The sequence below is a fragment of the Mandrillus leucophaeus genome, unplaced genomic scaffold (genome assembly GCF_000951045.1).
Source record: "Mandrillus leucophaeus isolate KB7577 unplaced genomic scaffold, Mleu.le_1.0 Scaffold187, whole genome shotgun sequence".
Classification (NCBI taxonomy): Eukaryota; Metazoa; Chordata; class Mammalia; order Primates; family Cercopithecidae; genus Mandrillus; species Mandrillus leucophaeus.
In genome coordinates, this window is record NW_012101887.1 from 3,965,873 (window position 1) to 3,988,003 (window position 22,131).

A 22,131-nucleotide genomic window follows, 5' to 3' on the forward strand; every position below is an offset into this window, starting at 1 on the left:
TCTACAGATATCTCCATGCCAAATCAACAGAATATATATTCTTCTCAGCATCTCATAGCACTTATTCTAAAATTGACCACATAATTGGAAGTAAAACACTTCTCAGCAAATGTGAAAGAATGGAAATCATAACAAACAGTCTTTCAGAGCACAGTGCAATCAAATTAGAACTCAGGATTGGGAAACTCACTCAAAACTGGGTAAATAACAAAATGAAGGCAGAAATAAAGATGTTCTTTGAAACCAATGAGAACAAAGACACAACGTACCTGAATGTCTGACACAGTTAACACAGTGTTTAGAGGGAAATTTATAGCACTGAATGCCCACAAGAGAGCAGGAAAGATCTAAAATCGACACCCTAACATCAAAATTAAAAGAACTAGAGTAGCAAGGGCAAACAAATTCAAAAGCTAGCAGAAGACAAGAAATAGCTAAGAGCAGAACTAAAGGAGATAGAGACATGAAAAATGCTTCAAAAATTCAATGAATCCAGGAGCTGAGTTTTTGAAAAGATCAGTAAAATAGATTGACTGCTAGTCAAACTAATAAAGAAGAAAAGAGAGAAGAATCAAATAGATGCAATAAAAAATGATATAGGGGATATCACCACTGATCCCACAGAAATACAAACCACCGTCAGAGAATACTATAAACACCTCTACGCAAATAAACTAGAAAATCTAGAAGAAATGGATAAATTCCTGGACACATACACCCTCCCAAGTCTAAACCAGGAAGAAGTCGAATCCCTGAATAGACCAAATAACAGGTTCTGAAATTGAGGCAGTAGTTAATAGCCTGTCAAGCAAAAAAAGTCCAGCACCAGACGGATTCACCGCTGATTTCTACCAGAGGTACAAAGAGGAGCTGGTAATATTCCTTCTGAAACTATTCCAAACAAAAGGAAAAGAGGGAATCCTCCCTGACTCATTTTATGAGGCCAGCATCATTCTGGTACCAAAACCTGACATCAAAAAAAGAAAATTTCAGGCCAATATCTCTGATGAACATCGATGTGAAGATCATCAATAAAATACTGGCAAACCAAATCCAGCAGCACATCAAAAAGCTTATCTACCACAATCAAGTCAGCTTCATACCTGGGATGCAAGGCTGGTTCAAGATATGCAAATCAATAAAAGTAATCCATCACATAAACAGAAGCAATGACAAAACCATATAATTATCTCAATAGATGTAGAAAAGGCCTTTGACAAAATTCAGCAGCCCTTCATTCTAAAAAAAATTCAATAAACTAGGTGTTGATGGAATGTATCTCAAAATAATAAGAACTATTTATGACAAACAACCAATATCATACTGAATGGGCAAAAACTAGAAGCATTCCTTTGAAAACTAGCACAAGACAAGGATGCCCTCTCTCACTACTCCCATTTAACGTAGTATTGGAAGTTCTGGCCAGGGCAATCAGACAAGAGAAAGGAATAAAAGATATTCAGACAGGAAAAGTGGAAGTCAAATTATCTCTGTTTGCAGATGACATGATTGTATATTTAGAAAACACCTTCATCTCAGCCCCAGATCTCCTTAAGCTGATAAGCAACTTCAGCAAAGTCTCAGGATACAAAATCAATGTGCAAAAATCACAAATATTCCTATATACCAGTAACAAACAGAGAGCCAAATCATGAGTGAGCTCCCATTCACAGTAGCTTCAAAGGGAATAAAATACCTAGGAATCCAACTTGCAAGGGATGTAAAGGACCTCTTCACGGACAACCACAAACCACTGCTCAAGGGAATAAGAGAGGACACAAACAAATGGAGAAACATTCCATGCTCGTGGATAGGAAGAATTAATATCATTAAGATGGCCATACTGCCCAAAGTAATTTATTGATTCAGTGATATCCCCATCAAGCTACCATTGACTTTCTTCACAGAATTGGAAAAAAGTACTTTAAACTTCATATGGAACCAAAAGAGAGGCTGCATAGCCAAGACAATCCTAAGCAAAAAGAACAAAGCTGGAGGCATCACGCTACCTGACTTCAAACTACACTACAAGGCTAAGTAACCAAAACAGCATGGTAGTGGTACCAAAACAGGTATATAGACCAATGGAACAGAACAGAGCCCTCGGAAATAACACCACACATCTACAACCATCTGATCTTTGACAAACCTGACAAAAACAAGCAATGGGGAAAGGATTCCCTATTTAATCAGTGGCGTTGGGGAAACTGGCTAGCCATATGCAGAAAGCTGAAACTGGACCCCTTCCTTAAACCTTATACAAAAATTAACTCAAGATGGATTAAAGACTTAAAAGTAAGACCCCAAACCATAAAAATCCTAGAAGAAAACCTAGGAAATACCATTCAGGACATAGGCATGGGCAAAGGCTTCATGTTTAAAACATCAAAAGCAATGGCAACAAAAGCCAAAATTGACAAATAGGATCTAATTAAACTAAAGAGCTTCTGCACAGCAAAAGAAACTATCATCAGAGTGAACAGGAAACCTACAAAATGGGAGAAAATTTTTGCATTCTATCCATCTGACAAAGGGCTAATATCCAGGATCTACGAAGAACTTAAATTTATAACAAAAAAACAACTCCATCAAAAAGTGGGCAAAGGATATGAACAGACACTTCCAAAAGAAGACATTTATGGAGTCAATAAACATGAAAAAAATGCTCATTATTACTGGTCATTATAGAAATGCAAATCAAAACCACAATGAGATACCATCTCACACCAGTTAGAATGGTGATCATTAAAAAGTCAGGAAACAACAGATGCTGGAGAGGATGTGGAGAGAAAGGAACACTTTTACACTATTGGTGGGAGTGTAAATTAGTTCAACCATTGTGGAAGACAGTGTGGCGATTCCTCAAGGATCTAGAACTAGAAATACCATTTGACCCAGCAATCCCATTACTGGGGATATACCCAGATTATAAATCATTCTACTATAAAGACACATGCACACATATGTTTATTGTGGCACTATTCACAATAGCAAAGACTTGGAACCAACCCAGATGTCCATCAGTGATAGACTAGATAAAGAAAATGTGACACATATATACTATGGAATACTATGCAGCCATAAAAACGGTTGAGTTCATGTCCTTTGCAGAGTCATGGATGAAGCTGGACACTATCATTCTCAGCAAACTAACACAAGATCAGAAAACCAGACACCGCATGTTCTCACTCATAAGTGGAAGTTGAACTATGAGAACACATGGACACAGAGAGGGGAACGTCACACACCAGGGCCTGTCAGGGGATGGAGGCTAGGGGAGGGGTAGCATTAGGAGAAATACCTAATATAGCTGATGGGTTGATGGGTGCAGCAAACCACCATGGCACGTGTATACCTATGTAACAAAACTGCATATTCTGCACATGTACCCCAGAACTTAAAGTATAATAATAATAAAAATAAAGAAAGAACGATAGGCAATATAGAAAATGGTATTGGTGACACAGTCTTGGATTACGCAAATGGAAGAGCATGTTGAGAACACGATCAACTCCTAAAAACTTTCAAATTCATTTTTAAATTAATCTAACCTATTTTCTTCTGTAGATAAACCAGCTTTTCCTCAAATCTGCTCTAACTCATGTTCCATTTTAGCATTTAATGACTGCTCCCTGGGGATCTGCCACATCATACAAGTCTGCGTGTACTGGATGGGCCCATAAGCAGAGGAGCTAGGCGAGAAGGCACAAGTGACCTGGTGCTTTAAGTTGACACCTGGCTCTTCACTCTTGGGAAAATAAAGATAAAGAAAAATCATTAGCTGCCAAGCCAGTGACCTTCATGGGGGATGGGTACACTCTTATAGGAGAGGTGGGATGTATATGATTAAAGTTTTTCTGTGATTTATTTGTCTTTTTTAGCACTTGACCCATGATTCATGTTCAGTGAATGTCATTTTGAATGAATAAAACATCTGTTACCCTCATGATGCCCAGTATTTGAAACCACCACAGTATATATTTTGCAAATTTGAGGATGTGTTGTCTAAATTCATTATTCTTAAAAGAAGAGACTTTACAGAAACGGCTGCTTATTACATTCAATAAAGATATGCGAAGTTTTTGGGAATATTCCAGGTTGTAAGATAACTTGGGGATTATTACCAAGACCAATGTTTCTATGGGAAAATGTGCTGTAAGTTTCAAAAATAACTTTTAGCATAACATCAATACATAAATTCCAGATTCCCCCTATTGTGTTGGATTCTAAAATTTTGAAAATATGTAATACATAGCATTAATTTTTATTTATCCAACATATTCAAATAATTAGTATACTGAAATTACTCATTTTGAGTAAATATGATGAATTGTTAGTAATTATTCAATGATGAGGAGGAAAGTGAGTTTTGCCAAGTTTATGGGAGCTGACACTTTCGCCAGAGTGCCCCTTCTGTTTTCTTGACACTTGATTCCATCGTGAACACTGCCTCTGTGACTACTGTTATTGGTCAAGCCATTTGGGCACATGTGAAAAATTTGAAAATTTGTATTTTGTTGTTGTTGTTGTTTTTCCTTTTTAGGGGGGAGGGGGAGGCAGAGTCTTGCACTGTTGCCAGGCTGGAGTGCAGTGGCACAATCTCAGCTCACTGCAACCTCTGCCTCCTGGGTTCAAGTGATTCTTCTGCCTCAGCCTCCCAAGTAGCTGGAACTACAGGCTTGCACCACCAAGCCCAGCTAATTTTTTTTTTTTTTAAGTAGAGACAGGGTTTCACCATATTGGCCACGCTGGTCTTGAACTCCTGACCTCAAGTGATCCACCCGCCTGGGCCTCCCAAAGTGCTGGGATTACAGGCGTGAGCCACCACGCCCGGCCCATTTGTAGTTTTTTATATTCTACATCTTCCGCTCCTTATCTCACAGCTTACGTACTGGTCATTTGTTTTGTGATGGGGGAAAGTGCATATATTGATGAAACTGTTTGCTACTAAAGCAACCTCAGGTAGTATGCTAATGGCTCAAGTCAAATAACAGCATTTTTCTCTGAAAATTATTTCTAAATCACTGACACTGTTTGTTTATAGGTCTTCCTATCACTGGGCTCTAATTTCACTTTGCAACTGGTGACTGTGATGCTTGTCGGTGGACGTTTCTATGGAATGCCAACAATTCTTCAGGAAGCAAAATCTGCTGTCCTTCCAGTCTCTGAGAAAGCTGCCAATTCTCAGGTAATTGGCCCTGGGTGTGGTTCTCTCAGCAGACCACTAGAGAGCAGCTTTTACAGGAAGGACGGAGACTCTTAGAGCTAGCATTTCTCATGAGTAACTATTTTCTTAAATATAAATAACTCTGTGAATATCACAGTAGATGTAACCGATATATTATATAAAAATACTTAGTCTGTTTTCAACATTCAGTAGGAAAAAAAGAGATATGTCCAGATCTCTTCTTGATATTATGTATCTAATATTGAGGTATTTTATGTTAAATAATTAAAATTATAATGAAGCACTAATATTCCAGACTTTTTCTTGTACTAACATTGTGAATGTTTATCTTTAATATTCAGACTTTGGTTTACTGGGGTGAGTTTGTGCTGATGTAGATAAATGTTGATGGTCAGATCCTGTGATATGGTTGTATCTAAGTATTTGCATCTTCTGTCTGAGGTCGTTGTAGGAAAGATTATTTCCCAATCGCTTCATAAATGCTCATGAGAACAAAGAACAACTTGAGGGCTTTCCTTTCCTTTCAGGTGGATTCTGTCAATATAAGAAAAAGACAAGGCTGTTGTCTGTGGCTATGGTAACATGTGTATTTTTGAAGCCATTGTGAGATATAATTCTATCCTGCTCCTTCAGATGGGAGCTGAAGTGACGTGGGCAAGCCTGTCTTAAGATGCTGAGGTGGAATCTGTACAGATGAATGGGCAGGAATATGGGCAGATATAATCTCTGGCCACTACGGGATGCTCTTCAGCTACTCCCTCCTGAGCATCTTCTCCAAGGAGAATGAATGCTCTTTATCTTAAAATGGAATACACTGGCATTTAAAATAACTGAGAGGAAGAGGTTTTTTTTTTTTTTTCTTTGCCTCCTCTTCTTTAAGAACGAATGAAGAAATAGAATTTATTAATGTTTTGAATTTTGTTGTCTTCTTTTTGTTCATGGGTTGTTATAAAAAAAAGATTCAGCAAAACCATTCATTTGGAGTAAAACATTTCCTACTGCTTATCCATGCATATTGTCACAATACTGTATCACCCCAAAGGGCAAGGCTAGAGTCCATCATGGTACATTCATGTCTTTGGTGTATACTCTATGCTCGTATCAGTGTTTGGGGTGTGTGTGTGTGTGTGTGTGTATGTGTGTTTGTGTGTGTGATGTGGCTAGGGCATTTTAAAATAGCCCTATAGCCATGTAGCAAGAATGATTTCACTCAAAGCTTTTGGCATTTGCTAAGCAGAAGCCTCACTGGGCTGGGCATGGTGGCTCATGCTTTTAATCTCAGCAATTTGGGAGGCCCAGGTGGGCGAATCCCCTGAGGTCAGGAGTTTGAGACTAACCTGATCAACATGGCGAAACCCCATCTCTACTAAAAATACAAAAGTAGCTGCATGTGGTCGCACACGCCTGTAGTCCCAGCTACTGGGGAGACTGAGGCATGAGAATCATTTGAACCCGGGAGGTAGAGGTTGGAGTGAGTCGAGATCATGCTACTGCACTCCAGCCTGGGTTGCAGAACGACATTCTGTCGAAGAAGAAGGAGAAGGAGGAGAGGGAGAGTGAGAGGGCGAGGAGGGAGAGGAGGGGGAAGAGGAGGGAGAGGAGGGAGAGGAGGGGGAAGAGGAGGAGGAAGAAGAGGAAGAGGAAGAAGAGGAGGAAGAGGAGGAGGAAGAGGAAGAAGAAGAGGAGGAAGAAGAAGAACAGCCTCACTGTAACAGAGAATCTAGGCTGGAGTCAAATTAAAGTAGTTGTTGCTTTTCCTCTGTGGCTCCAGAAGTTATCCTGCGGAACCCTCTCACATTTTTCTATTATTCTTCGTTACAATTTAAGAAGGGGAGAATGAGTTTTAATATGTAACTCTTGATTAAATGGTATCCCACATTTATAGCTATTGAGACCAAAAGAGGTAAACTGAATTGTTCAAATCAAAATGTGAAGCCAGGAATCTGCTTTTCTTCCTCATTGCTCAGAACTTACTTCATCTATAAATCACATACCCTGGGAATGTTGCGCATAAAACAAAATCTTACTTGATGCTTGTGATAGAGATGGGTATTAAAAAAACTTTGAAGTCTTCTGGTCTTCAAAAAAAGGTATAAAATTAAGTTGGAGCTGGAAAGAACCCTAATAGAAGGTCTAGTTCATGGTGCTTATTTTATAAATGACAAAATATACTATTCTATCTTAGAAGGCAAATTTTAGTTCTACAAATGAGATTCTGGAAAGACCCATGAACAAGTCCTGTTAAATGCCATTTAAAATAGTTTCCTTTCATTTAACCATAATTATGCTTACCTTTTTTGGATGTTGTTCATTCAAAAGATAGCCTTTTGATTAAAAAAGAAAAAGCTATAGACTATAACCTAAATAATAAAGTAAAATAAATTTTAAAATCTGAGATGTTATTTCTTAAGCACTTCTCTTTAATTCAGTATAAGACAAGGATATATATTATATAAACCAAGGAAAAGTTTATGTTTAACCCATTCCTCAGAAAACAGGAAGGTTTAGAGAGAAATAAAATAAGCATGATTTTTCCCTCAGGTCGGATTTGACTCCACTGCTTTTCAACTCATGAGCATCACTGCCGGCACAAGCCACGTTATGATTTCTAGGAGGGGCACATATGGCGCTCTCTCAGTTGCCTGGACCACTGGATATGCTCCTGGGTTAGAAATTCCTGAATTCATTGTTGTTGGCAACATGACCCCAACGCTGGGTGAGTTGTAGTTTTTCTAAGATGAGTCCTGTAGAATATTGGAAGGATATCATTGACCACTAATTGTCTTGGGTTATTCTTATTCTGGACACTGAATGTAGTTTTCTAATACAATACTCCCGTGTTTAAGTGATCAGAGTAGTGCAGGTTGCTTGGTGAGAAAAGGAGAGAAACTTTTTTCAGTCAAATTAACAACTTCATGCCTTACCTCAAAAGAGTGGGGTCACTAAGCAAACTACTCTGTCTATACAATAGGAGCTTGTTGAAAGTAATTCTAAGAATCTAATTTGGCAAATACAGTAATAAGAAAAATAAAAATACGTACAGCTCTTCTATGCATTTCCATGTTCACCTGACTATTTCTGGCAGTAGGGCAGCTGTTACTTTAGATACTTTATTTTTTAAAGTATACCATTAGCTCTTTGAGAGTTAGTGAGATGCGAATGTTAGATGGTTTGACCTCTAACGTGTTATAGAAAGCTCACTGCAAATTTAGATAATGAGAGTTTATAAAGAACCCTCCAGTGGGCTCAGAATCTAAGGATCTCCCTCCTTGATTCACAGGGTCTTGTTGGTCACCAGGCAAACACCACTTACACTCAGTAAGAAACCTAATGAATCCTGCGGAGCACTGAGATCCTTAGTCTCTCAAAGAGGAGGGAATGATTTTCATTTTCCCAAGATCTTGGCATCACTGAGAGATAAGAAGGAATGAAAGCTAAAGTCCTGTAGAAGATGGGGGGTGAGGGCTAGGCCAATGAAAATGACATTTTCATGCCAGCTTCCGTCCTAACAGCAATCCCAGAACACAGAGAGAAATTAGCTGCATGATTGAGAGACACCATAGTGTGATAACTGCCTTGGATACTGGGGCTTCTTTAGCCACTGGATAGGTGCCCTAATCTGATGTCTGAGACATTGGCTCCTCTTGTTTTCCTTTTGGCATGTCCCCTAAGTTAAAGATATTTAATTATCTTTTCTTTTTTATTTTCTAGCCCCTTTTTTCCTGCAGAAACTCTTATCTTTTACTTCCTTACTCCTCTGTCACTTTGGGTGATATGCATAGCTCCATACAATTTAGGGTGATTTTAAAAAAATTTTATGTTAGTAACTACTTCTACATATGAAAAGATTTATGTGTAGAAATATTGCTTATTATGAGTGTGTATACGATTTTGTGCTTACATATCACATTAATCTTCAAACGCTTTTGTGAGTTTATGTTAACTTGATTCAACTGAAATAACAGGAGTTCCCAAATAATAGATCTGTATCTTCAAACAGGTTCATTTAGTTTTTTTGAGGCTTTGTAATAAATTTTCAGACACAATGAAAAGTACAGTATACACCCATAAGCTCACTGACTAGATTTATTTATTTATTTTATTTTTAATTTTTTTCTTTTCTTTTTTTTTTTTTTTTTTGAGACAGAGTCTTGCTCTATCACCCATGCTGGAGTGCAGTGGTGCCATCTCAGCTCACTGCAACATCCACCTCCCGGGCTCAAGGTATTCTCCTGCCTCAGCCTCCTGAGTAGCTGGGATTACAGGCTCGCTCCACCATGCCTGGCTAAGTTTTGTATTTTTTGTAGAGATGGGGTTTCACCATGTTGGCCAGGCTGATCTCAAACTCCTGACCTCAAGATCCATCCTCTTTGGCCTCCCAAAGTGTTGGGATTACAGGTGTGAGCCACTGTACCTGGCCTTGACTGGATTTAATAGTTGTTACAGTCAGCCATATTTGTGACATTTTTTCTGAAGCATTTTAAAGTAAAATACATAGATTATGATATTTTACCCCAATCTACTTCAATATGTATCCTAAAAGTATTCTGGGGCCAGAATTTAAACCAAAGCCTGACACTAAATCTGTATTAAAGCCTGCCTAACACCAGTCTCTTTTCACTATTGGATTTTGTCATTGAGCCAGGAAAGAAAAAGATATAAAGGAGAAAAGTAAACAGGGACTGACAGCAAGATTTGTGTGGTCTCCTGTAAGTTTACCTCTCCCCTATCCCTTTATAAAAATGTTTTACCTTTTGTAAACTATAATTGAATTTTGGATAAGAAAATATATTACTACAGTTTTAAAAGTCAAATCCCAGTTTAAGATAAGAACTAATACCGTACTTTCCTTTTCATGTTTTCCTTCAGGGAGCCTTTCCTTTTCCCACGGTGAACAAAGGAAAGGAGTTTTCCTGTGGACGTTTCCCAGCCCTGGTCGGCCAGAGGCCTTTGTTCTTCATCTATCAGGAGTGCAGAGCAGCGCTCCTGGCGGAGCCCAACTCCGGTAAGACCAACCTAATTCTCACCCAAGAAATTCTCTGAGGAATAATCTGGAATTCATCCATCAAAACAGAAAAAGGCACAAGGATTATTCTCCTTGAAGGAAACGCAAACATAGTTTTAGTGTAGAGCATCACATGGCGTGCATGCTGGAGAGGGAGGCGGCTCTCAGGAGCCCCGCCACCCACTGCTTGCCTTAAGGAGAGTTCCTCATGCTCCACCTTGAGAATGGGGGCTGGGGTACCATCTCCACTAAAAGCCATGATGGCAGTTCTCCTCTTGTTAAAGGAAGCTGTCTTCTGAGAAGCTGAAAATACCTGATTGCTCCAAGTGATTAAGAGTAAGAATAAGATTAAGTAAGAATAAGACATCACAGTGGGGTGATAAATATTACCTGTTTGAATCAGTGACCCTTTGACTTTAATTTAATTTTATTGAATTTTACTATGTATCTGTAGTGACTCTTTCTGCAAATACAGTATATTTGCAGATAAATACGTACCAGCCAAAAGCAATTTACTTTCCTTATTTCTGGGATAGACTCAACCAGAGCAGTAGAGGGCAGACCTGTTATTCAGACTTAGGGATTTAGTCCTGGCTTTGCCACTTACTCACTGTGTGACTTTGAGAAAGTTACTTGATCTTTCTGTTCTTCGGTTTATTTGTAAAATAAAGAAGATTTGGGGGTATGAAAACTAGAGTGTATTCAAGTATGTTTGTATACATGTTTATGTGTGGGAGATCTCCATTGGGGAAATCAGATATAACTTTATACATATGCCATTTTTAAAATGTTCGTCATTTTAAAACGTATTTTAGAGTTACAAATTCAAATGCTTTAACAGCAACAATAGTCATTAACAGTATTATAGTGCTTGGCCAGTTGTGGTGGCTCACACCTGTAATCCCAGCACTTTGGGAGGCCAAGGAAGGCCGATCACCTGAGGTTGGGAATTCAAGACCAGACTGGCCAACATGGCGAAACCCCATCTGTACTTAAAATACAAAACATCTGCCAGGTGTTATGGCATGTGCCTGTAGTCCCAGCTACTTGGGAGGCTGAGGCAGGAGATTCGCTTGAGCCCAGGAGGCAGAGGTTGCAATGAACTGAGATCGCGCCACAGCGCTCCAGCCTGGGCAGCAGAGTGAGTGAGACTCTGTCTCAAAAACAACAACGACAAGTAGTATTACAGTGCGTACCCTAGGTCAGGCATAAATCTTATAGTGCTTACTCTAGGCCAGGCATAAATCATACACACACACAAACACACACATGCACACACATATTCTCTCTCTCTCTTTACTCTCCCCAGCAGCCTTACGAAGTAGATTCTATTATTTGTCCCATTTTATAAATGACAAAAGTCATAGATAGATTATGCAATAACCCAGAAGCACACAGTTTATACATGTTGGGGTCATGATTTCAACCCAGGCTGAATGACCTCTGTCTGAGGTGTTACCACTGTTTTATGTAGTGAGTGCTAGCTGCTTGACAAGAGAGAGTGATGGGATCTGAAGAATCCTCCCTAAAGACATTTAAATTTATATTAAAACCAAAAACCTGTTAGCAAAAGAAATTATACCTGTAGACAGAATTAGGCCAAGAGGCCACCAGTTGTAACCTCTGATATAGCTGTTAACTCACAACAAAAATCTATAGGAAAAAACTGAGGATAAATTATTCTATCATGGGTGTCTATCCTACTTCACACACAGAGTTTTAGCTACATTTGCATGAGAGGATAGTCCCATTACTGGCAGCTGAAGGAAGCAAGGATTTTGCTGCTAGTGCCAGTAACTATTTCTATCTGGTAGATAAGAAAGCTGGCAGAGGTCCAGAACGTTGTAGTAATATTGTAGCCCTTGCACTGATCCTCTATTTTCAGATCCCTCAGACCGTTGCTCTGGGATGATGGAGAAATACAATAGAGACCTATGAGCTTTTCATTTAGCTCAGACTTGTTAGGTCCTGTCCCTGCTTTTGTAGCTCCTGTTCTTACATTTCTTGTGCCCTTATCAATAAATAGGGTTTGATGGAATTTGAAATGGCACTTCATTGTTAAGTTACTGCCCTCACGAGCAGCATTTTAAATATGTGAATGATGAATCTCTACAGTCATATTCCTATTTTTAAAAATCAATTTCTTCTTGATTTAATTTTTTTTCCCAGATCAGGTTTCATCGTTGCTGAAATTGAACCCATGGGCATCTTCCAATTTTCCAGTAGCTCAAGAAATATCATGGTGTCAGAAGATACACAGATGATCAGATTACATGTACAAAGACTATTTGGGTTCCACAGCGATCTTATTAAAGTTTCTTATCAGACCACTGCAGGAAGCGCCAAGCCACTGGAAGATTTTGAGCCTGTTCAGAATGGGGAACTGTTTTTTCAAAAATTCCAAACTGAGGTTGATTTTGAAATAACCATTATTAATGATCAGCTTTCTGAGATAGAAGAATTCTTTTACATTAACCTTACTTCAGTAGAAATTAGGGGATTACAAAAGTTTGATGTTAGTTGGAGCCCACGCCTGAATCTAGATTTCAGTGTTGCAGTGATCACAATATTGGATAATGATGACCTGGCAGGAATGGATGTTTCCTTCCCCATGACAACTGTGGCTGTAGCAGTTGACACAACTCTCATTCCTGTAGAAACTGAATCCACCACATACTTCGGCACAAGCAAGACGACTACCATTCTGCAGCCAACCAATGTGGTTGCCATTGTTACTGAGGCAACTGGTGTATCTGCCATCCCTGAGAAACTTGTCACCCTTCATGGCACACCTGCTGTGTCTGAAAAACCTGATGTGGCCACGGTAACTGCCAATGTTTCCATTCATGGGACATTCAGCCTTGGGCCATCCATTGTTTATGTTGAAGAGGAGATGAAGAATGGCATATTCAACACTGCAGAAGTTCTTATCCGAAGAACTGGTGGGTTTACTGGCAATGTCAGCATAACAGTTAAAACTTTCGGTGAAAGACATGCTCAGAAGGAACCAAATGCATTGCCCTTTCATGGTATCTATGGGATTTCCAACCTAACGTGGGCAGTTGAAGAAGAAGACTTTGAAGAACAAACTCTTACCCTTATATTCTTAGATGGAGAAAGAGAACGTAAAGTAGCAGTTCAAATTTTGGATGACGATGAGCCCGAGGGGCAGGAGTTCTTCTATGTGTTTCTCACAAACCCTCAAGGGGGAGCACAGATTGTGGAGGGGAAGGATGACACTGGATTTGCAGCTTTTGCCATGGTTATTATTACAGGTATATCTTTGAAATGATGGAGATAAAAATGTACTTTTGTGGTACATAATTTGTATTAAGATGAATCTAGCTTAAATTTAATAGAAGAAGGTGAAGTACTTAAGTTATTCATAGGAATGCATTAAAATGTTGTTTTTCTGTAGCATGGACCCATGACATGAACTCAAGATGTGCTGTTCTGAGGGCCCTGTAATTTAATGTACTATAAATGTCACTGAGATCAGAGCCAGTAATACAATCTATAAATCCATACTTTCACAATATAAAGAGCATTTAATTTAATCATCCAAACACGTGATTGCCTATCCTGTTTTGAAACTTCATTCTAAATTTACCAGCCACTTTCAGTAATCCATCCTAAAGTCAAAGATCTCATTGGCAGGAAATTTTTTTTTTCTGTTACCAAATAGATTTAAACTATTGTGTTTTGTTTTGCTTTTGACCCAATGTAGATGATATAGCCATCATACTATTGCATATATATGTTACAATAGCTTAAAAATTTAATTATTTTTTGTTTCTCAGGTATCTTATGCAATCTTTTCGTGACAGTTTGCAGTTTACCTCTGTAAATACATCCTGTATTTCTTTTTTTTTCTTGTGTGTTTTTTTTTTTTTTTTTTTTTTTTGGAGATGGAGTCTTGCTCTGTTGCCCAGGCTGGAGTGCAGTGGCACGATCACGGCTCACTGCAACCTCTGCCTCCTGGGTTCAAGCAATTCTCTGCCTCAGCCTCCCGAGTAGCTGGGATTACAGGCACCTACCACCACCCCTGGCTAATTTTTTTGTATTTTTAGTAGAGACGGGGTTTCCTCCTTCTGGCCAGCTGGTCTTGAACTCCTGACCTCGTGATCCACCCACTTCAGCCTCCCAAAGTGCTGGGATTACAGGCACGAGTCACTGCACCCGGCCTGCAATCATACTGTATTTCCTCAAATGAAATACATCAGCATGTCAATACCTTATATGAGTTAGTGACAGGCTATCTCATGATTCTTTTCTTTTTTCATTTTTATATTTTATCGTAAAGGGACAATTTATAATTATACATATTTAAAGGGTACAAGTAATGATGTTATGATTTATAAATACAGTGTAGAATAATTTAATCAAGCTAGTAACATGTACATTATCTCCAACATTTTTTGTAGTGAGAATATTTCAAATTTACTATCTTAGAAACTTGGAAATGTACAGTACTCTGTATTAACTGTATTCACCATTCTGTGCAATAGACCTCAAAACATATTTTTGAGATTTGATGCTTCCTGGAGTTCATATTTTATTTTAGTCACTCAGTTTTAATTCAGTCATAATTTTGCAGTCTTTTAACTTCCTTTCATATGCTCAGCATTATCTCATTTATGTTAACCTAAAAATTTGCATCAATTAGTATGATTTATTCCTATTTCTACAGTTTATGTAGTGTATTGTAAATTCTTATTCTATTCTACAAGTTATTTACTGATTTTGATTCAAATTGGCTTAATACCATCTATATATTTCTATTAAAATTAGTTTGGCAGTCAGCATCCTCCTTCTCATTCTATGATACAGATATTTTATTACAGTTATTTGAATATGACCAGGGCTGATAGTTAAAACATGTAACAATTAGTTTGGCACCGGCCAGGCCCATTAAAATGGCTTCTGGAGGTTCTTTGCTGTTCTAAGCGATACTCCATTAATTAATGGATCACGAGGAGGTCTTGTAGTCCTGGTTAAGGAAGTGGCAGTGGGCTCTTTGAGGGGGGCTCAGGACAGAAGTTAGGTACCAACTGGAATGGAAGTGCTTCCCTGTTTTATGAGATAATATAGCCTACCAGTGCCTATTCCTTCATCAGCTCTGAGCTTAGTTTTAACTCACCAGGCAAATGGTAAGTCAGCTGAGCTCTGTGAGATTCTGTGATGTTTACCTTCCCTACATAAGGCACACTCATCACACACCTGTTGCAAATGACTGACACCCTGCCATAGCTACCACTAACGTCATGTGATGTAATTGGCCTGACTGCACCACCAGGCACATTCACGTGGTCATAATACCTTAAGTTCCTTTACTTGCAAATGTTGCCCTCATCTTTTCCCTATCTGGCATTTTTTTCTTAATAATATTTCTCACTTAACTGGATAATTAATTTTGCTGCATCCACCCATCTTTATAATCTTTTCACATTTAGATTTTAGAGCAAACTTTCTGAGTAAGTCAGGGAAAAAATAGTTTATTTAGTTTTGATTTCGATCATTGGCATATTATCAGTCTGGAATCATCTTACTAGAAATCTGAAATCAAATTTGTTATTGTAAATGTGACAAGGGAAGTGTTATTTTCATTAGAATCATGCTAATTGCTATTGCCTTGGAAAAGGAAATGAGGGTTCTGCTGTGATAGTCTTGTAATCTACTTGAAGATCCCAAATCCTCACTTAAGGTGACAAGAAAACAATTGCTGCCAAAGATAAAAAGTCAATGTCAGATTCTGATACCAGGTTACGAAGTGATTGTAGTGATTAATGGGTGAGGATGAGGACTGGCAGTCTGAAACAAAACACACATGAGATCCTAGGACAAATGTAACCCATCACTTGCATGTCCCTAACAAAGGGGCTCCACATTTACTTTAAGACCAGGGAAATGGTCCAGAGGCTGATGACTACTAGTTCTTCCCTATCAGGACAGTTCAGTGGTTTCCTGTTTCGTTAACCCAACCTACTCCCTAACTTCAGAAGTTCTGTCTCCTTAGAATGTCAGGAATCAGGTTTCAGGGTGATGGGTACACATGATAATATGGTTTGGCTCTGTGTCCCCACTCAATTCTTATCTCCAGTTGTCATCCCCCAAATCCCCGTGTGTCGAGGGTGGGACCTGGTGGGAGATGATTGGATCGTGGGGGCAGTTTGCCCCATGCTGTTCTTGTGATAGTGAGTGAATTCTTATGAGATCTGATGGTTTAAAAGCAGCACTTCTCCTTGCTCTCTCTCCTGCCACCATATATGATGTGCTTTGCTTCCCCTTCCACCGTGATTGTAAGTTTGCTGAGGCCTCCCCAAGACATGCAGAACTGTGAATCAAACCTCTTTTGTTTATAAATTACCTAGTCTCAGCTAGCGTCTTTATAGCAGCATAAAAATGAACTAATATACATTGTTTTTCAGGCTGATTGCTTTAGGATCATTGCTTCTAGGATCAATGCAAAACTGGGTCATGGAGAAATAGAAAGCAGTCAGAGTTGTGCACTGGTATTTTTCTAGTCTGAGAAGCTGGTTTAGGTGCTGCCTAGAATTTGAAGTGATGATTTCTGTATAGTATGGGCCCTAGTTTTGTTCCAGTTTAAACATTTCTTTTTTAAGTATAATGGTACCTCTAACCTCAAGTGTTGCTTAGCAAAGTTTCTGATACCCAGAGATGCTCAGGAGTTCCTTAATATTTCTGTTTTGTTCTGGGGCAAATAGCTCAATGGGTAGCATAGATGGTCTTTTAGTCAAACCTCTTATGTGAAGGTAAATCCGTTGAGCAGAGTTCATTTATTTGACAAAGATTTATTCAACACTTACTATATGCTCAGTTCTGTTCTCGGAGCTGGGGATACAGTAGTGAATAAAAGTTGTTGCTCGAGTAGGGCTTACATTCTGTGGGGGATATATAGTCTTAAAACAGATAAATATCTAAAATTTCAAGTACTGTCAAATGTAAAGTAGGATCTTAATAGAAAAATGAATATGTGTGTCAGGGGAAAGAGTGGGATTTGATTATTTATTTCTTCTTTTCTTCTATTCCCAAACAGCCACCTTGATGTTATCACGGTTTAGTTTATTTTTAATAAAGATATTTTAACAACTCTAGCTCCCCTCACCACCTGTGAATTTCTCACTTTTAAACCATGTGAGCTGGCAAGATTAGTGGAGCATGGGAGGTCTTTTAAATAATTCTTGAATATATTATAGCCCTCCATTCTTTTTTCAGGGAGTGACCTTCACAATGGCATCATAGGATTCAGTGAGGAGTCCCAGAGTGGACTAGAACTCAGGGAAGGAGCTGATATGAGAAGATTGCACCTTATTGTCACAAGACAGCCAAACAGGTAAGTATATATATAGTATATGGAAGATGTAACATTCTGTGTGTCTGTATAAATCCAATTTTAATTCATACAATGGTAGAGGCAGGGTAAGATAGAAGGAAGTAGTGTGGAATTTGGCATGTCTTCAGATGCTGTAGTTCTTAATCTGTGATTATGATACTTTGTTTATGATCATAACTTAGGGTTACCTTGAGTGTTTTATACTTCATGAAGTACCATACAAATATCAGACTATGTAGGTCATCACTTCATCTTACTGCCTGTTACCTGCTCACTCTACATACATACCATTTTCCTGTAAGGAAAACTTGGAGTACCAAAATTTGATTTGCAACTTAAAACTGTATAGTAGCATCTTTGGATACTAATCACATACATGTGCTTGGCATGCACACATGCACATGTGTATATATTACATTTTCCATTTTGGGCCTAAAAAATCTGTGAGAATGTAAGTCTCCCTTTGCCCTATTTTGCAGAAACAACCATTATGAGTGGAAGTGTTGTTTCTTTAGAAAAATTCTTTTTAAAAGAGAAATGAGGAACATTTACTTGCCTTTAAGAACTCCCTGTAATTCTCATTTTCACATCTTTTGGACATAATAGAAAAATATTATTTGTTTTTACATTCCTTATATAGAGTATCAGGATACTTAGTCATTATCGAATGGAATGTAGTCAAAGAAAACCACATAAGCCCTGAGGCTTAATTTAATTCTGTCATTTGTAGTGAGGAAAATTGGTCATTTTCAGCATCATCAATGGTAAAGTAAGTGCTATACTTTGGATGAAGAGGTACCATTTGGCACAGTGATAATAAACTCTATTAGACATGGGGATGACACCCTCTGTTAAGGCAATGGGTGGGTTTCTTGCTCACAGGGCCTTTGAAGATGTCAAGGTCTTTTGGCGAGTCACACTTAACAAAACAGTTGTCGTGCTCCAGAAGGATGGGGTAAACCTGGTGGAGGAACTTCGGTCTGTGTCAGGGACCACAACCTGTACAACGGGTCAAACAAAATGCTTTATCAGCATTGAACTCAAACCAGAGAAGGTAAGAAATGAAGACACACACTAGTGTCAACTTCTAATTGTATTTCTTTAGAATTAATCATTTTAAAACCACTATTGAAACTTATATATTGTTAATATGGAGATTCTTTGTGTCTTTCTTAGCTACAATCTCTAAATCTCTTTGCCGACAACAAACTTTTGACAGACTTGATTACATTATGAATTTTGTAAATAAATTTGTCATTTTTCTATTTTTTTGTTTCTTGCCATATTCTAAAATAACAACCATGTAGGTTTCACTTCTTTTATTTGTATTCTTGGTACAGTTCTTTCCTTTTCTTGAAATAAATATCTTCTTCACAATTATTTTTATTAACGCCTTCCTACTTACATACAAAGAAAAAAATGTTTATCATTGCTTAATAAATGAACACATGCTTAATAAAAGATGTGTCTTGATATGCTAACTCTACACATTAAAATTAATAAAATATTAAGTATATACCGTTAGAATCATATTTATCTTGCATGCTATCTCTTTTATATAATGATAACATTTCTTCTTTCGGTATCACTATAAATTCAAATTCAAATAATTTTTATTACTTACTAAGTGATTTTCTTTTCGGTATTCAAATAGTCATGGCATGGCCACTGATAGTCTTATTATGCTGGTCTTTTGTCTTTTCAGTATTACTTTAAAAATATCTGGAAGCATACTTGCTTTATAGCAATAACAAGTATTCTAGAGCTGTCTTGATTTTTTCCCTAATGTAAGACAGCCAATTAACTAGTGTCAAAGGACTTGATTTCTTTGATCAGAAAGATTTTAGAGATCTATATGTATGTACTAGAGCTATGCAGGGAAGTTGATGCAGGCAAATGTGTTGCTCTTGTGGCCACTCTGGTGGTGGTAGCGCTAGAAAATATATTTTCCTTAAGGTCTTGAATCCCCACTCTTTTTTTCATAGTTCAACATATCACATCATTGTTTTTTGCTTTTCTTGAGTTATCATCAGCTACTAAAACTTTCTGTCACACTGACAATGAGGAACTGAAATTTCAGTACTCAAGGCATTTAATCATATAGTATGTCCTCACTTCATGTACTCAATAGGCTCTTGGAAACTGCAACTTTATGTGAAACAATGTGCTGTATAATGAAACCAGTTTTACCATAGACTAATTGATATAAACAACAGTTGAGTTCCTGCTGCACAGTGTATGTCCTTTCCTTTAAAGTTGCTGTTTCCAAGAATCTGTCATGGTTAAGTGAAGACTTACTGTATTCTACTTGAAAACATTTAAACCCTTCTTCACACATTTCTTCCAAATATTTTTATGCTTCCATCAACCCTTTCAACCCCAGATTTCTTTTTGTTATTTTCTTTTTGAGACAGAGCCTCGCTCTGTGGCCCAGGCTGCAGTGCAGTGCTGTAATCTTGGCTCATTGCAACCTCCACCTCCTGAGTTCAAGCGATTCTCATGCCTCAGCCTCCTGAGTAGCTGGAATTATAGGTGCACACCACCATGCCCAGCTAATTTTTGTATTTTTAGTAGAGGCGGGGATTCACCCTGTTGGCCTGGCTGGTCTCATACTTCTAGCCTCAAGCGATCCACCCACCTTGGCCTCCCAAAGTGCTGGGATTGCAGGCATGAGTCACCGTGCCCAGCCTCCATATTTCTTAACTATAGCTTTCTCTTAATCAAAGTACCACTTTCTCCATGGAGCCTCCCATGAAACCTCTAGTTGGAGTTGTTGATTCTCTAAATTTACAAAACATTATCTGTACGTTTCTTATGGAAGTTATCAGTTATATGCAGTGTTACAACTTATGCATAGTTTATATAGACTATAAAACTGTTAGCCGTTCAAAAATTAGAATGTGGTTTTACATCCTCCATAAATATGTTTTGCATACGTGCATTACTAAAAATTATATTGTGCATTTTATCTCGAATAGAATTTTTGGTGAATTAGAATACTGATAAGATTTCACTAGACTTTAAACATCTGTCTCATACAGTAGATAACCTTGTAATTCTAAGAAGAGAGACGAGAAGAGCCATCAGGAGTGGGCTTGGGGAAGCTGAATAAAGAGAAATAGGAAAGTTAAAGTATAGATGGGGTTAGGGAAGACTGCTTCCTCGGAGCTTGCCCTCCTTGCAGAAGAATATATAATTAAGGGGTAAGGGAATGTTGCATGCAATACATGGGGTGCTATCTGTATGTATTTGTTATCCTAACTAGAGAAATGCTGCTGAGCCCATCATCAAATAGTTTCAGTTAGGAAAGAGAAAAAAATTACTCGCACCTCTTCTTTCTCTTTCACATATGATATTCAAATCATAGAGTTTTCTTCTACATTTTGAGAAGCAGCTAATTTTCAAGACATTTTTTCCCTCATTATCTTTTTACCTGTTAAAAGGCAAGGTACAAGCAAGGTTAATATACACTCTAGTTTCATTAAGAGGAAATTTGAAAAGAGAGAAGATGGAAGATGATTGTGTTCTCATAAAAATGAAAAAATATTTTTTAAAAAGTACTTTTGCCATACATTTTAACATTTTATCTTTTTTGAGTAGAAGGGAACTTATTACTCATCCAGTTCAAATTATTTTTATGTCAGATAAACTGAAACCTAATGATATAAACAACACATGTTCTGTGGCAATATTCTTCTGTAGTGGGCTTTGAGAAATTATTTGGAGGTCCTAGTAGAGCCCCCCAATTATTGCTAGACTTTTGACCTAAACACCATCTTCTTCATTTTTTGTCAAAGGAAAGACATCAGTTACACTGAACTTATTCTTGGAGTCACTGGAGTCAGTATAAGAGCTAGGGTTCTGATAATGGAAGACTTTGTTTCAAATCTTAACTCTTCTACCAATTAACTGGGTGACATTGGACAGGTTGCTCAGCCTTCCTGAGCCTCCCAGGTTTAATGGCGTTAATAATATGGCTGTGAGGCAAATAAAGAAAATAATGAATAAGAAGTTCTTAGCACAGGTCTCGGCAGAGTTGGCCCTTCATAAGAGATGGTGAGTATTGTGATTATTCAGAATGGATGGAGATGGAGCCCAAGGGAATGCAGTGACTTGAGTAATAACTACATCAACGCAAGTGATAGAAGAGTTACAGATATTGCAGACACAACAAATGCATCCACAGAATTACACCATGTAGGGACCAGCCCTACAGGGTCTGTGGGTTTTTCTTCTCATGTGCAGAGACAAGAGATCATAGAAATAAAGACACAAGACAAAGAGATAGAAGAAAAGACAGCTGGGCCCGGCGGACCACTACCACTAAGACGTGGAGACCAGTAGTAGCCCCAAATGCCTGGCTGCGCTGTTCTTTATTGGGTACAAGGCAAAAGGGGCAGGGTAAGGAGTGTGAGTCATCTCCAATGATTGATAAGGTCACGTGAGTCACGTATCCACCAGACAGGGGGCCCTTCCCTGTTAGGTAGCCGAGGCAGAGAGAGAGAGAGGACAGCTTACATCATTATTTCTTGTATGCTCTTTTCAGAAAGATCAAAGACTTTAACACCTTCACTAATTTTGCTA

At 38.2% G+C, this 22,131-nt stretch overlaps 1 protein-coding gene across 1 annotated transcript in view; it reads left to right on the forward strand.

The window, feature by feature from the left end:
• ADGRV1 (adhesion G protein-coupled receptor V1) overlaps nt 1-22,131 on the forward strand; it is a 596,733-nt gene that overhangs the window by 222,037 nt on the left and 352,565 nt on the right. The window contains exons 71-76 of the mRNA XM_011978020.1: nt 5,045-5,188; nt 7,730-7,904; nt 10,058-10,193; nt 12,363-13,468; nt 17,430-17,547; nt 18,430-18,601. Of these exons, the coding sequence (XP_011833410.1) occupies nt 5,045-5,188; nt 7,730-7,904; nt 10,058-10,193; nt 12,363-13,468; nt 17,430-17,547; nt 18,430-18,601 (1,851 nt within the window). The remainder of the gene's footprint in view (nt 1-5,044; nt 5,189-7,729; nt 7,905-10,057; nt 10,194-12,362; nt 13,469-17,429; nt 17,548-18,429; nt 18,602-22,131) is intronic.